The 16,482-nt window shown below is 33.8% G+C and overlaps 1 protein-coding gene across 3 annotated transcripts in view; it reads right to left on the bottom strand.

Annotated features, from left to right (window-relative positions):
• Positions 1-16,482, bottom strand: part of ARHGAP12 (Rho GTPase activating protein 12) — a 118,201-nt gene that overhangs the window by 17,649 nt on the left and 84,070 nt on the right. For 2 of the 3 annotated variants that reach the window (XM_077771757.1, XM_077771759.1), the window contains 3 exons: positions 15,262-15,336; positions 7,448-7,509; positions 3,346-3,427 (listed from right to left, as the gene is read on the bottom strand). In XM_077771757.1, coding sequence (XP_077627883.1) covers positions 3,346-3,427; positions 7,448-7,509; positions 15,262-15,336 — 219 coding nt within the window. The remainder of the gene's footprint in view (positions 1-3,345; positions 3,428-7,447; positions 7,510-15,261; positions 15,337-16,482) is intronic. The other variant, XM_077771758.1, reaches the window with a different exon arrangement.

Here is a 16,482-nt window from a genome sequence, read left to right as displayed (position 1 = left end):
CACAATCCAGTGGATAACCAATATTATACAGAAAACAATTGGAATGTATCCTAAAGAAGAGAGAAAGGCTCAATGATAATGCACCATCTATGTAAAATTTATCTTATATAGTGGAGTTGCATGGTGCGTATGTATTTTGTTTACTTAATATTAACTATCCATGGAACCAAAAATAAATACAAAGTATGAATTGGTTAAAAGAAAAAACAACTTCAAATAGTGTGGGTGATTTCGCTCAGCCTTCAATCAACCAGTATATGCCCTGGAGTGAGCATAAGATTTGAACCTACTCTTTCTTTAAGTAAATTTAGGTATAGGTTTTAGCACTACTTGTGAAACTAATTTTTAAAGAACCAAACTTCTATAATATGGTTCCTTAATGTTTATGTTAACTCCAACTGGAGGCAAGCAATCTTCCAACATCAAGGCAGAAAATAATTCTGCTGAAGGCCAACTTCTAACCAACACCTTTTCTAAGAGATAGTCAAGGACATTTTCACTATAGGTGATTTTTGTCTTTTTGATCCAGCCTTAGAATCTTATCCTCAGGTAAGGTGTGATTTTATTACATAAACAGGATACAATTTACCTACAAGAGATCTACTTGGTGGCTGAGCAGACAAACAAAGCTGTGATTTTTTCAAATCCTTTTTAACAATCCTAATTACAGAGTTAATTAAGAAGCCTCTCACATATTTCACCATTTTAAAAAATATTTATAAATGCTGTATGTGCTAAAATATATTGTACATACTCATGTACTTTTTATTTGAATAATCTTGACTTGCTTTTACTTAGACCATTTAAATTAGTTTTCATTCTCTCCATAAATGTTACATATGGAAAGAAAAAGCAAGACAGCCTGAATTTTAAATTTGCCATAAAATTAAGAATTAACTGCATAGCCAAGCAATTTACCATCTCACATCTGTTTAATTATATGAATCTGAAATGATTATAATATATTCATTTCATTTAAAGGCAGAAGTTCAAATAGTGAATCTCTAAAATTAAAAATTAATTAAGAATTCTACAATTTGAAAATTGACTAGCTCACTGAATTTTAAACTGTTTCCGTTATTACCACATGGTAATACAGGAACACAACTTTAGCTGATGAACAGAAATACCTCACACCCTTTGTCAAGATCAGATTTAATTATGAGTTCTGAATTATGTAAGATCTTCAAGAGTGAAAACCTTAAATAAAATGCAACCAGTGTGCACTAACGATCATAAGCTGAGGTATTCACTTAACATCTTTAAATTTAAAAAGAAGTTTTCATTTTCTTTAAATAACATACAAATCTGCCTACGTAAATGACACCTCTTACCACAATGCTCTCTACTTTATCTGTAAACCACAACTTCCAATCTTTAAGTATCAGAAAGTATCAAATAAATGACCATTACCCAGCTTGCTTTAGGTACTTTTTTATTACTTATTAATCTTTAATTGCTTCTCCATTCCTCTTCTTGCATTCATTTCCTGCACTCGATTTCAAATAAACGTTGAGCCACAAGTAGGAAGAAGAAATAATTGCACAACCCTCTAGAAATGCATTAGCACAAACAAAAAGTACTATATGCTTTACCTCAGAGAAAAAAAGGAGAAGCACATAATTATCCATTTACTTTAAGATAAGTCAACCCAAAATTTGAATCTTTAAATATGGAAAAGCAGATCACAGGTTGGTTCCACTGTACTGGTTAAACAATTAAGCAAATCAAAGAATTGGTGAACAAAACAGAAGAAACATTCTAGAATGTTCATATTAGTGCCCAATCCTGAGGATTTTTGGTTGTTGCCATATTAGAGTATTTGATGACCTGTTCATGCATTCCTGGTTCAGAACAATGTTAAATGGCTGCATTATAATGTAAATGAGTAGAATTTGAATTTTATAAATGGATTTTTTTTTCATCAAACATAAGGTCCATAGGTCCTGTTCATTTAAAGCAACTCAGTAAATATAAGAAAATACTGGTTAAGGTAGGATATAGAGCAGACTAAAGACATTAGACTGATTTCATTTTAAATTCTATTTAAGCTTGACTTTTCAAACTCAATGACCAAAGATGTTTGGAAATATCCTGAGCATGGACTCTGGAGACAAAATGCCACCTAGTTCTGCCACTTAGCTAGCTATATGACCTTCAGCAAGCCCCTTAACTGTTTTACACCTCATTTTCTCATCTACAACAAGGGAAGTGGGGATGATAAACAGTAACTATCTCAGACTTAAAAGGACCATGTATGCACAATCTTCTGCCTTTAAAACAGCACCTGATACATATTAAGCATTCAAATAGTGTTAGCTATTATATGTCACAAGTTGTGATTTTTAATATTTCTATACAAATTAACCAAGGAATAACAATAGCAAACACTCAGATATACAAAAAACTTCAAAAATCCCACAAGTAATGGGACATTTACTTATTCTTCTAAATGCTGGCTGACATACAGATATATAATCACTGACTAGTAATCCAAGGATCAGATCACAATTCAAGGTGGGGCTTGAAACATTACTGTTTATTTTCTGACTAAATATCTGAATTGGCAAAGCCACAAAGCATAAGGGAACTTTTACAGGTGTCCTCTGCTTTTCTGAAGTTGTGTTACACCACTTTGCTTTTACAAAAGACCTACATGAGTACCTGTTTTTGCTAACCAATACAAATCTGATGAGTATTTTCACTTTCATTAAAAAAGGTGGAAAGTGAAAATAGCATTCGGCATTTGTTGTCAGTGAGCAATTGTGGAGGCAGCTCACACCCCCAGCTCCTTCTCAGGGAACCACACTAACACCTGAGCATCAATTTACAATGGTTTTGACTGTGTGAGCATTTGTGCTTTAGTGTGTTTGTGCATCCATTAGCAAGATATTTCCTAAGGTATCGGAAAAGCCTAAAAGATGTTTTTTTTGAAAGGGAAGGAGGACTGGGAATGCTCAAATTTTTCCCATATAAATTATGCTTTAGGAAGGTTTCATTGGAGTGCTCTGGTTTTGGACAGCAGGGGAAACCTATAACATCCCAGAGATGAATCAAGAGATATATTTTGTTCTATAATGTCCAAGTAAAAGCTCACCTTTCAGTTCGATGGATAAAACAGACTTTGTTGATTTAAATAATACAACTAATCAGACTTCTAAACAGCCCTCTTATTAATGAATCAAAATGTATCTTTTAAAAAACTTCATTTACTTTTATTTGCATACCAGCCACAGATAGAAGAACTTTGAAATACTTCATGAGATTCAGGTACAATACCTTCCACATAGACATTTTATAAATGTATAAAAATGTATAAAGCCTTCAAAGAAAAGAAAAACTTACCCAACTTGTGCTGCTTCCTTGAGTTTTGGTAAAGAGTAAAGATGAACCTTGCAACACAGCCCAAGAAGACAGCCAGTTCTTTCTGTAATTATAAAGATGACCAACTAAAACTTTGCTACTCAGTTTTTCCAACTGAATTTAAAATATTAAGGCCTATTTAAGTTAACAATGTTTTCCACAATTCACACTCATTATGACATTCTAACTGTATTTATTGAAGATATACTGCTACTGGAATTACATACATTTTATGGTCCCAAACTGACCATAAAGGCCCCCCATGAATGAAGATAATAGAAATAGAAAGTTATCAGAATAACTATATACCTAATTATGTTCACATGGACTAATCCAGCACACTTGTGATCAAGGGTATGAATTCATTTTTAAAGTAACATGAACTGAACCCTTTATTTGGCAAGAATTATCCATGATTAAAAGTTAGGCAAACATGCCCACCTCACCCAATTCTTTATAGATACACATTGTTTTATACTTATTGGTATTCTCCCCTCCCCTAAGAAGGCTACACAATGTGACAGATACTAAGTACACTATAAGTATACAATAAGTTACATACTCATTGATCAATGAGGTTACTAAGATGAAATTATTATCCTAAATTACAAAATTAACACATATATAAAACTCTAAATATAAAAATGTATAAAGAAAAAAGTATAAAGAGAAAAGTCCCTATTTCTTCTTTAATCCACATTTCAGAAACAACCAATATTTACCTTAGAAGGGAATTCAATTCCTGGCAGGCTAAAATGAATGTCAAATATGTTTACTAGGCCTACCTTATTGCCAAACATACAGCCAATTTTGTGAAAACTCTATGGGTACTCAGAAGAAGGCTTACTCTCCTTTTTCAGAAGTAGAACTCAGTATCTATCAATTAGACCTACTTTATTAGTTTTTATGTATACTTGAACTTCATGGATTCAAAGTAAAATAAGTTTACTACTACTGAGTTTCTATTTTTCCTTTTATTTCCTGGTGTTTTTGCTTATGGTTGTTAATGCTACTTATTTGGCAAATGGCTATTCCTAAGTATTAGATCTTTATTGTGGATTTAGCCATGGTTTTTATCATCTTAGGTCCCCATCTTTGTAATGTTTAATTCTTTTCCCTCCGAATTGAACATGTGTGCTATCAAGATCCCAATTCTTGCTTTACTTTTTAATACTTGGACATGTTTGTTTTGTTTTTTTTAAGTTTTCTGAATCATTTTTCAGATATCTCTTTTATAATATTTAGGTGGGTTTTGTTTTGTGCTTCAGTCTGAGTATCTTTTTCTTTTAATAGAGGAGCAGAGATATTGATAGACGTTTGATCCTTATGTCATCACTTTGTTTATTTTCATTTCATTTTATTATTTTGTGTGGATCTGGATATTTTGAAGAGATTTATTTTTATTTGTAAATTTATTTTATACTCAATCTTCTATTTCTACAGAGAACATCTGACCCTCTCTGAAAAATACAAAAATTAGTATATTTCTACTTTAAATAAACTTTTTGAATTTAGTTATCAAAATCTGAAAAACTGTACAACTAGTAAACATATCTAAGAATACTGGATACATATTAAACAGTGAATTAACAACAGTTGTATACAAGACTGAAGCACTCGTGGGACTGAGTTGCAAGCAGAATTAGTCACATTTTTCCCCCCAGGAAATTTTTCCTGGAAAAAAAAACAACAAAAAAAGACTGATGATCACCCTATGATTATTTAGACTTGAGCATTTGGCATGTAGACATTATCTCAAAAATAAATAAAGTGAGCGTGTCATTTAAATGATAATATTTGTTGACAATAAAAAATTAAAGCTTTCAAAGGGAAAATAGAATTTTGGAAAACCTGGCCTGTCATTTTGAGTTGACAATTTTCCAATACATAATGATTTGTGATTCTTTGGTATTATAAATATGTCAATGTTTGAAAAAAATCAGCAAACTTTAGTGAATCAGTATTTTCCAAATGATCCAAAAGATGCTACAAAATTGTGCATGGGTAAATATTCATTCAAAGTGCAACACAGACTGATGGAATTTGACATGACAAAGTAAGAAAGTTCACTAACTGCAACTAACACTTGTGGAGTCTGGGTGTAGCAGAAACTGTGTGCAATTACCTAAGAAGACAATTAAACTACTCCTCCCTTTGCCAGCGTTCTATATGAAAGGGAGGATTCTCTTCATATACTTCAGCCAAAACAGTGTGTCACAACAGATCGACTGCCAGCAGAGAGGAGAATCCAGCTGTTTTCCATCAAACCAAATATTAAAGATTTGCAAAAATGCAGAACAATGCCACACTTCTCATGGAAAACTTTTGTATTGGAAAATGCAGGCATTTTCCTTCATAAAAATGTTATTCATGTTAACACAGAATGGGTTATTAGTTTTAAGAGTTACAATACTTAAAATTTCTTAGTTTTAATTTCTCAAAGTAAATATCTATAGCTATAAACTACATAAACAAAAGTTCTCTGCAGCGTTAAGTAATTTTTAAGAGTTTAAAGGGGTTCTCAGATCAAAATGTTTGAGAACTCTTGATATACACAAAATTAAAAAACTATTTTCCTCAACTCTACATAAATAAATTTGAAGATGATGAAATGGATGATTTTCTTAGAAAACATAAATCACCAAAAGTATTCCAAAAAAAGTAAAAAATCTAAAAGACTAATTACCACAGGAAAAACAACAAAAAGAGAAAGTGGCCAAAAAACTATCAACACTACACATGCCCAAAAGGGAGAAAAGGAAAAAATAAAGACCCAATTAACAAGTGACTCCACCCAAAGAACAATTAAGGAACAAATAATTGTAGTATTTGTAAAGCTATTTCAGATCACTTAAAAGAAAAACTTCCAAGTACTAAAATGGGACAAAGACAGTTCAGTTAAAGCAAATCTTAAAAACTCTACTATATGTAAATTTTAAGCTCTTCTTTACACAACAGACTGATCTCTGTTGACTATAAAATCATAGCATTTTAGTAGTTTTTAAAAACTGGGGAAAATCCAACTTAGGTTACAAAGAGTTCATTTCCTTGACTTACTAGGAGTTACTACACATTAACCAAAAAAGAGGGCAACCTAACAGATAAACAAAGGTGATGAAGTAACAATCCAACAACAAAAAAAAGACCTACAAATGGCTTATGATATTCTACCACATTAGAAAGTAAGACAAAAATACCATTTTCTCTCTAATCTCTATTTGCAAAGATCAAAGAAGTAGGCAATATATTGAATTGGCAAAGGTGTGGAGAAATCCACTGCTATTAGAGGTATGGACTGATTCAATGCCTTAGAGCATAATTTGGAACACTATCAAAATGACCACTGCATATAAAAAATTACACTTTTATAATTTATTCTACAGGTATATTTACATACTTGCAAAATGAACTATGTATGATGTAATATATATGTAATACTGTTTGCAATAGCAAAAAAAAAACAAACAAACATGTAAACATCCTAAATGTCTATCAATAGACAAGGCATATTTACCTACATGCAAATAAAGGTTAAATAAACTAGGGTACAGCCACACAATATTTCAGCAGTTAAAAACAATGGGTAGCTCTACATGAATGAAAGAGAACCATCTCCAAAATAAACGGTTCAAAGACTGTTCAAAAAATTAATCTATGCATATACAGATGTACATATCTTCTATTTCTGGAGGAAAACACTACTTCTCATTAGAATTAACTAGTTGCCTCTGGGGAAGGGAACTCATAGCTGGATGACTGACTTTTGGCTAAATATTATGTGTATCTTTGTTTTTTCTTTTAATCAGGAGCACTTATTACTTATTGAAAAAAATTTTAAATGAAGCTAATGCTTGTTCAGATTTCTCTGCTTTATCACCTCTGAATCTGGTATTACCTTCAAAAATGTCAAGACAAAAGGAGATTTTCATATATTTCATGACAATCCTCCACACATTATACTAGAAAATACATTATTTAAAATTCTTATGAACCTTTTAATCATTTCTACTATAACTATATTCATAGACTTTAATTATTTCAATCAAATAAAACATGTCAGAATATTAATGATTTTTGTACTCACCGAACTTTTTTCCCATTTTCAGTTATTTTTGTTACATTTAATAATCCATATTTTTCTTGACCCTATGGAACAGAACAATACCATTTATACACCACTCATCTAGACAATAAGATCCATATTCTTATATATGATTAAGTCAAAATGATCTGGTACTCTAAAAATCAGCTTAAAAAAAGATTAGTTAGTATATAATATGCTTAGTTCTAAAGTACGTTAGGAATACAATTTCCTAATACTTCTGTAAAGTTATTTTCAGCAATTTTACAATTAAACCTTTCTTCTTCTCAAGTCATAGCAGCCATAAAGTACTTTGCTATCAAATTAGGTTTCACATGAACACCACTAGTCAGCACTGGGAAAATGATTTATGACTTCCTATTCAAAGAAAGCAATACAATGCTATAATGATAAATACCACAAAAAGAAATTACTTGCTTTGCTATTATTTTACAGCAATACGGTGTGAAAATTATTTAAGATACTAACGTGTTCTGTCAGAATACAAAAATAACTAAATAAAACAAATGAAGGAACTGTATAAATAAATTACTCAAAAGTAAATGTTTCTATGCATAGAACTGGCCTTAATGTGGCATTAAAAAATTCAGTATGTGCTTCATTAAACATACTACCAGATGGTGAATTGGGCTCTGGACAAACCAGATATAGTAGCTGATGTCAAATAGTGACACAGCTTTATCATCAAACCCCATGAAGGCAAAAAGCCATTTTGCTGAAGTTAAATGTGATCTTCCTGGTGGAAGAAAGGGAACACTTTCTCATTGCTTTAGCTTCTAATCATCAACTGGATTTAATCAAAATGAGTTGGTGTCCACAGCAATCATCCAGATTAGTAAGCATTGTATGTATATGACAGAGCAAATTACTTCAACTGAAACACACACACACACAGACAGAATTTTCCCATTCAGAATTTATTTCTACTTAATTTATCCCTCAGCTATTTTCTCAAGGTACTTCCATTAGAAAAAGATAAATCTTTCTAGTATGGGTGATAAACATAATGTGGACTATTTTCTCAATAATGTCTAAAAATAATGTTTGAAAGTTTTGTCTAGTCTGCTAAAATTTCTCATCTATAGACAAAGCTGATAAAGTTAGTTAATGTTCATCAGTTGCAGTATACTGAAAACTTGGGAAACACCATCTGAAGTTTTACTATAATTGTTTCATGAAGCATAGGTTAGATCTCCTTAGATTCTAAGGAGCTCTCTGTTGCCTCTTAACAAAAACATCAATTACACAATTTTAAGTATGCACATGTAAGTAAAAACATTCCCAATTTACTATCAGGAGCAGGGAGGGGGGGAAAAACTCTTTCAATGATACAGAAACTAATTAACAACATCTGCCAGGAGGGCACTGTTTATCTGAGCTAGGGGATACAAGAATTAGAAGAGCAGAGGAGAGGGAGTCAAGCCTATAAAAATGCCAAAGCTGGAGTTGTGTGGAACAAAAGAGCTGAGGCATGAGGGAAGCACAGGTGTATTCAAAACAGGAAGAAAAATGAAACAGCAACAGTGACAGAAGGCATAAGCCGAAGGATGAGAGAGACATTCTAAATCAGAGATTCTTACCTGAGTCACTGGATGGACTGAAACTGGTATAAAATTGTGTGTGGATAGTATATACATTGTTCAAGGGTCGAGAATGTTCAGGAAATTCTCACAGGGATCAAGACCCAAGTAAAAATGCTCTAACCAAACTTGAACATAAGATAAGAACAAAATTTGCCAAATTCAAAATATATAAATACAAAAATACTATCACACAATGTGGTAAGTGTTATGAAAAAGCTGTTTGTAACTTAACCTGGGAAAGAAAGGAGGAGTGAAGAGACTTCCTGGAGACTCTCGAGCTAAGGAACAGGGGTTACTTAGATGGTTAATAGTAAGACATAAAAACAACAGAAGGTACAAAGGTACAGAAACCTAAAGAGAGCATATCATATTTGAGAGCGTTTAAGTTCCCTCAAAGTACTTGGTGAGGTGAAGTAGCAAAGAAATGAGGCAGTGGAAAGAATGAACTAAGAAAGAATGGCGAAACTGGGAACCAGCCAGAATACATTCTAGTAATTACCACAAGAAACGGTAAAGGCCTGACCTAGGGCAGTGAGTGAGTGATGAGGGGCCAAATTCAAGAGACTCGGAAGACAGAATTGACAGGGACTACATATGAGGGTAAGAGGAAAGATCTGAGGAAAACTCTCAAGCTTGAACAACTGGGCAGATGGCAGTATCTCAGTTTCAAGGACACTTTTGTAGAAAAGCTTTCCCAGACCACTCTTAAGTAGGAGGTCCCCCACCCTCCCATTATTTACCACTGCCACCAGTCTGTTCCCTTCATTGTACTTCATGCAAAGTACAATTACATATCTATTACTTATTCACTGTCTCTGTCATTAGGCTGTACGTTCAGACCACATGTATTGTGTTCCTCAATGTATGATCAGTGCCTACAGCATGTAGTTGGTATTCAAGATGTATAACCAGGGCCTAGCATGTAGTTGCTGTGTGATATGTATCTGGTTGAGACAAAATTAACCAAAATTAGCAGTGCTATCACAAGAAAGAAATATAAAAGGTCAGTGATAGAGAAAATAAAGCTTTAACTTTTAACACTAATGTTTCTGAATTTAACATAAAAGTGCTGGGTAGGTAGATGAATAATATAGGTTTGGCTATATAGGTTGAGAGATTTGGGGAAAATTTAGACAGATTTTTATCATACTATTTGATATATTTTCTCTACTTAATAGGATTCAAAAGCAACCAATGTTTTTGTGTCATTTACTAAAATGACTCCATAAAAATATCTTGTTAAGTATTACAAAAAATGTCCATATCCACACACAAACATTTCTGAATCTAAATATAGTTTATACTTCAAAGGAAACTTCATACTGAAAATAAGCAGATGTGTTTTAATAAAGAACTAGCAAAATATAGTTACATTTTAATCAAAAACTATACTTACATTACCCTATCCTATAAGGCAAGCAAACAATAAAATATCAGTCCTAGGGAGTAATCTAGGAAAATTTCTAAACGTTCATAGTCACTTTGCAGCATACAGAATATTTTCTTTTTGAAAAATTTTTTTTAAAATATTTATTTTTGAGAGAAATTGAGAACAAGAGACAGAGTGCAAATAGAGGGGCAGAGAGGAGATACAGATCCTGAAGCAGGCTCCAGGCTCTGAGCTGTCAGCACAGAGCCTCATGCAGGGCTCGAACTCATGGACGACGAGATCACGACCTGACCTGAGCTGAAGTCAGACGCTTAACTGACTGAGCCACCCAGGTGCCTAAGCAGGATACAGAATTTCTAATCAATGTTGCATTCATTTAGTAAAACAGACATTACAAACAGACATTCCCAATCTAACAATTATTATATACCAAACTCAATATAACCCATCAAAATCCTTACCTTCAGTTATTCATGTAATAAGTCTTTTTCATACAGAGTAAAGTAACTTTGCACAATGATACAGTGGTTGAAGAACCAGGGTGATGAAACTTCCAAAACGGGTAAACTGACACAGAGGGAAGACAAACTAGTGGTTACCAGGGGAGAGGAAAAAGTGATGGGGAAGTGTGGGGTGAATGTGTGGGTTACCCTCTGAGGTCATGAAAATGTCCTGAAAACAAGGCCGAAGTAATCACTGCACACACTATAAATGTATGTATGCCATATAATCGTATATTGTGCTTTAAAATAGTTAATGGTTAATTTTCTGCTATATGAATTTCACCTCAATAAAAAATATTTTAAAGAACCATTGTTTTTTAAAAAAAAATTCCATGTTCAGGGGCACCTGGGTGGCTCAGTTGGTTAAGTGTCTGACTTGATTTTGGCTCAGGTCATGATCTCACAATTCGTGAGTTCAAGCTCTATGTCAGGCTCCATGCTAAGTGTGGAGACTGCCTGGAATTCTTTCTCTCCTCTCTCTCTTCCCCTCTCCTTTCTCTCTCAAAATAAATAAACATTGTTTAAAAACTTGATGTTTAAGTCATGTTTTTAAAAATGCTTTAGAATAGTATTATTCAATGGAAAAAAGAGCAAATATGTCCACTAATATTTTAACTAAAGTGTTGAAATATTCTTTTCCCAATGCATTTTAATGCCATAATTAGAAATACAGGATCAAAAACTTAAGTTTCCAAATTATTTATTCTAAAATTTTATTCAGTATTCAGAATGCACGTTTGTCTAGAACATTACTCTGCCACAAAAATAAAATCTTGCCATTTGCAGTGACATGGATTGAGCTAGAGAGTATTACACTTAGCAAAATAAGTCAGTCAGAGAAAGACAACATGATTTCACTTATGTGGAATTTAAGAAAACAAAACAAAGGGAAGTGAGAAAAGAGAAAGTCAGAGAGAGAGGCAAACCAAGGAACAGACTCTTAATTACAGAAAACAAACTGACGGTTCCCAGAAAGGAGTAGGTGTGAGGATGGGGGCACTTGCAATGAGCACTGGGTGATGCATGGAATTGTTAAATCACTATATTGTACACCTGAAACTAATATTATCCTGTAAATTAACTCAAATTTAAATAAAAACCTAAAAAAATAAAATGCACATCTGTCACAGACACACGGGGAAAGAGATTGGGTTCTTAGATCAGCCCACACCTATTTAATCCATACTGTACTTATATTGCACAGAAATAGAACATTGGTCCTTTCAAAAAGCCAAAAAAGGATTTGAAGGGGCCATGAAAAATAACAATAATGCACCTGAATGGAAATGAAACAAGAAAAAAAATGAACATGTTTAAAATTTATGAGGGATGGAATTTTAAATCTGGTTTAATTAGAAGAGATTAAGTGAACATATCATGCTAAGTGAACAAAGCCTGTCAAAAATGACCACATAATTTATGATTCCATTCTTATGAAATGTCCAGGATAGGCAAATCTAGGGAGACAGAAAGCAGATTCCAAGTTGTTCAGGGCTGGGTGAGACATGGAGGTAGAGGAGTGATACCAAATAGTATGTGGTTTCTTCCTGAGGTGATGAAAATATTCTAAAATTGACTGTGATGATGGCTACACAAATCTGAATACACTACAAACCATTTAACTGTATACTTAGGTGGGTAAATTGTACAGTATATGAATTACATTTCAGTAAAAGCCTTTTATAAAAACAAAACAGGGTATGAAGAGATAGATGGGTAATTTGCAGAGATTTTAAGATGACATCAGGAAGCTAACACTGATTACACTATTATTTTCATTCCTAAATTTGTAGCTTTCTTTTTCTTACTGCTAAGGCGTTATACTAACCAGATTTTAACTCACAAAGAGGGAAAAGATATCTCCTGTATTAACCCATTAAGAGTGGGAAAGGCAGGTAAGACTTGGTGGAAAGAACACAAGTTGAGGAGAGAGAGTGGGGGGCCAACAAAGGTTGAAAAGTCAAGGAGGGCAAAGCCTCAATGGGAAGGGGCAAGATGGCATGGAAGAGGTGTACTCCTGTTGTGTGATTATGTGAAAAAAAGAATGGAGTCACACAGGATTAACAAACCTATTCAACTTTTCACTGGAAGATAAAAGAATGAAAGAGCAAAATGCTGGTGAGACAGTTCCCTGTGATGACCATCGGGGGGTACCGTAAGTCCAGGATGGTCTAGTGGCTCTCAAACTGGAGAAAAGGGGTAAATTGTTTGGTAAACAATTTGCAAATTGTTCTTTTAACTCTATGTGAAACATTTGCAAATTCGTGCATCTAGTCTAACCTAGAGACTGGCTTTAACCAAAATGTAAATAATTTATTAAAAGGTCTCAACAATTATGTATTACTTATATTTAAAATAAGTTAGAAAGGGTTTTTGCTTTTTCTAGATGCACTGATAAAGAGTATTAGAGTTAACACCACCTTAGATTCATACACTAATCCTGACACCAGCACTAAAGTCACTTTCACTTTTATCTTTAATGTTTATGTGTCTGGTACTATGTTAAATAATGCAAAAGGAAAACAGAAACTAAACAATGTAGTTACTATGTATCCCTTGGGAGTTTAAAACCTTAGTAGGGAGATGAGGGATACAGGAGGTAACATTTACACTATTCGATGCAGTAAGAAATTTGGAAATTCAGGAAAATAAGAAGAGATCACGGGGCACCTGGGTGGCTCAATCAATTGAGGCTAAGACTGCCTCAGGTCATGATTTCGCGGTTTGTGGGTTCGAGTACTGCACTGGGCTCTGTGCTGACAGCTCAGAGCCCGGAGCCTTCTTTAGATTCTGTTTCTCTCTCTCTCTCTCTGCCCCTCCCCTGCTCCCTCACTCGCATGCGCTCGCTTACTCGCGCCTCACTCGCGCTCGCTCTCTCTCATAAATAAACATTAAAGTAAATAAATAAAAGAGAAGAAACCATTATTATGCTAAGGTTAGTCTGGCAAGCCCTCTTATACAGTCAGTCTTGACTCTGACAATGGATGTCAGATGGAAATGTGTGCAACATGTGATATGAACCATAAAAGATCAGGGAGGAAATGGAGAAAGAGTTACAAAAATAAAATGGCATCTGTGGAAGCCTTTGCCTCTAAAAAAAATCAGAAGTATCCTAGAAATAAGTCTACTATAGTTTCATAAAATAAGGAAGTAACAACAAGTTTGTCTTTGAAAAACTTTTAAAAGTTTCACGTATTCATTCAATAAATATTTACTGAAAATCTACTAAATGGTACACAGGAAGTACTGAGGTTACTCTATTCCTGCTTTAATAAAGCTTTTGTCTAGCAGGGAAGACACACACAGAGGGTTTAAGGTTTCTACAAGAAATAAAATATGAAAAGTGTTATTCTATTTTCTATAATCAAGTAACATATAAATATACGCTACAAAGAGTATTACAGAGAAATCTGACCAAATCTAGAAGATCTGAATGAAATTCTCTGAGGACGCAAAACTGGAACTGAACTCTAATGAAGGAACAGAAGTTAACAGGCAAAGACACGGGAGAGAAACGGTTCAGTGGACAGAGGAATGACATGTGCCAGGAAGGACCCTGAGCTGAAAAGCAGGCTCTTCTGAGGAAAGAAGTACATTGCAGCGGAGGGAAAACAAGCAAGGAGGGAAGAGGAGGACACAGAAGTATGAGGTGAGGCTGGAGCATGCTCAGTCTTGGAGTCTCATTAAATGCTGATCTTCATTCTAAAAGAAAAGGAAAGCCACTGAAGGGGTGGAGCAGGACCAGTCCAATATAGAAAAGACTAGGAGAGACTGCAATACACAGATTAAGGAGACTTTCATCCAGTTAAACCAGGTCTCGGAGGAGAAGTCACCAGGAGCTTTCGATTTAGGGCAAACTTAAAGTTGAGTTACAGATCACTAATATCCTTCTGGCACAGACCCAGCACTGAATTGTACGGCACAGAACAAAGGTGGGATCTATGCTCATTAGGAAGAAGGGAAACACTGCTTACCTTTGGACTGCTGTCCTGAGGAAAAAAGAATAAAGTATAATTTGACAGTATTCTCCAGGGATTTTATATTTATTTTAAAAAACCAAATATAAATTTGTCACCTACTAATATGGTACATATTTAATCATGAAGATACCATATTTTGCATAAAAAGGGGGCTTTTAAGTCTGTAAAATCTGATTAAATTCTTAATTTAAACCTATTTTAATTATTATTATTATCTGAAAAACCAAAGAAAGTTAACAGAAGCCCAGGAAATATTTAAGCATTACACTCAGAGAAAATTAATTTATCGAAACTGATCGAAATTACTGGACTATATTATACTATACACTATCATACTAACTGTATCTTGGTGCTTTGGTGAAGAGGGAGAAGTTTCATTTTCAGGAAAGCAGGGTTTTGAGGCAGTTGGAGATTCCTACAAGAAATAAGTAATGAAAAATGTTACTCTATTTTATACCATTATATTTCTCCCTCTATTCACAGTGGGAGAGCTTAGTAAGGGAAGATCAAAAATTTTTTTCCTAGTTATTTTCTTTCTATATTCAGCTCTGAAACTAATATGGTACTGACTTGTAAACTATAGATGTCTTAAAGTTAATGAAATATGGCATATTTTATTCTAATTACAGTTAAATTTAAATACTGCATACAGAATTACTCAAAAGAAATGATGCATGGTGTCTTAATACCATGATGCTGTATCAGCTTGAACGGACCACATTTAAAATAGGTAAAAATCTAAACACTTATGGATAAAAATGTATTAGTCACCCTACTAACTGACTCTTGGTATGATAGGTAATGAAAACCCAGGATTAGGTTAAGTAACAGTCACAGGAATGATGTGGCAACTGCCAGAATGCAACCTTTATTTTGGTTAATGGTTATGTGAGAAATTAAAACCTGCTATTAATATTTAAAGTAACTTACAGCTAACTCTCCACAATTATTAGAAACAAACAAGATTTTTTAAAATACAAAAAAACTTTAAAGATTAATAACTCATCAGAAAAAAAATGTTTTAATGTCTAAGCCTACAAGGATATTTAACAGGAACAAGTGAATAATGTGTATTTTAAAAGCAATTCTCATTTGTCAATATTAAGACAAATTATGTGATTTCTACCACAGATGCTTATTAAGACTCTCGATGAGGTTTTAGTAAAAAACATACATAGTAGGCAGGAACAGTGCACCCACACATATATATACACACAGATATACACACATCTACCTTCTCCGATGTTGTCTGACATTCGAATTAGGACTTATAACATCATTTGCTACATAGTATTAGGTTTCTTTATTATTTCTTTTTTTTCTCTTTTCAAAGTCTTTTCATTCATTTTGAGAGCAAGAATGAGTGGGGGAGGGGCAGAGAGAGAGAACCCTAAGTAGGCTCCAAGTTGCCAGCACAGAGCCCAAAGCAGGGTTTGATCCCATGAACCATGAGATCATGACCTGAGCCAAGATGAAAAGCTGGACACTTAACCGACTGAGCCACCCAGGCCCCCCACTTTATATTACATTTCAGGTGACACATCCTTTAACCCTCATTAGT

This window comes from Crocuta crocuta, unplaced genomic scaffold (genome assembly GCF_008692635.1).
Source record: "Crocuta crocuta isolate KB4526 unplaced genomic scaffold, BGI_CrCroc_1.0 scaffold457, whole genome shotgun sequence".
In the NCBI taxonomy this organism is placed as follows: domain Eukaryota; kingdom Metazoa; phylum Chordata; class Mammalia; order Carnivora; family Hyaenidae; genus Crocuta; species Crocuta crocuta.
The sequence above is the reverse complement of the archived record's forward strand: the minus strand, read 5'-3'. Positions and strand labels throughout refer to the sequence as shown.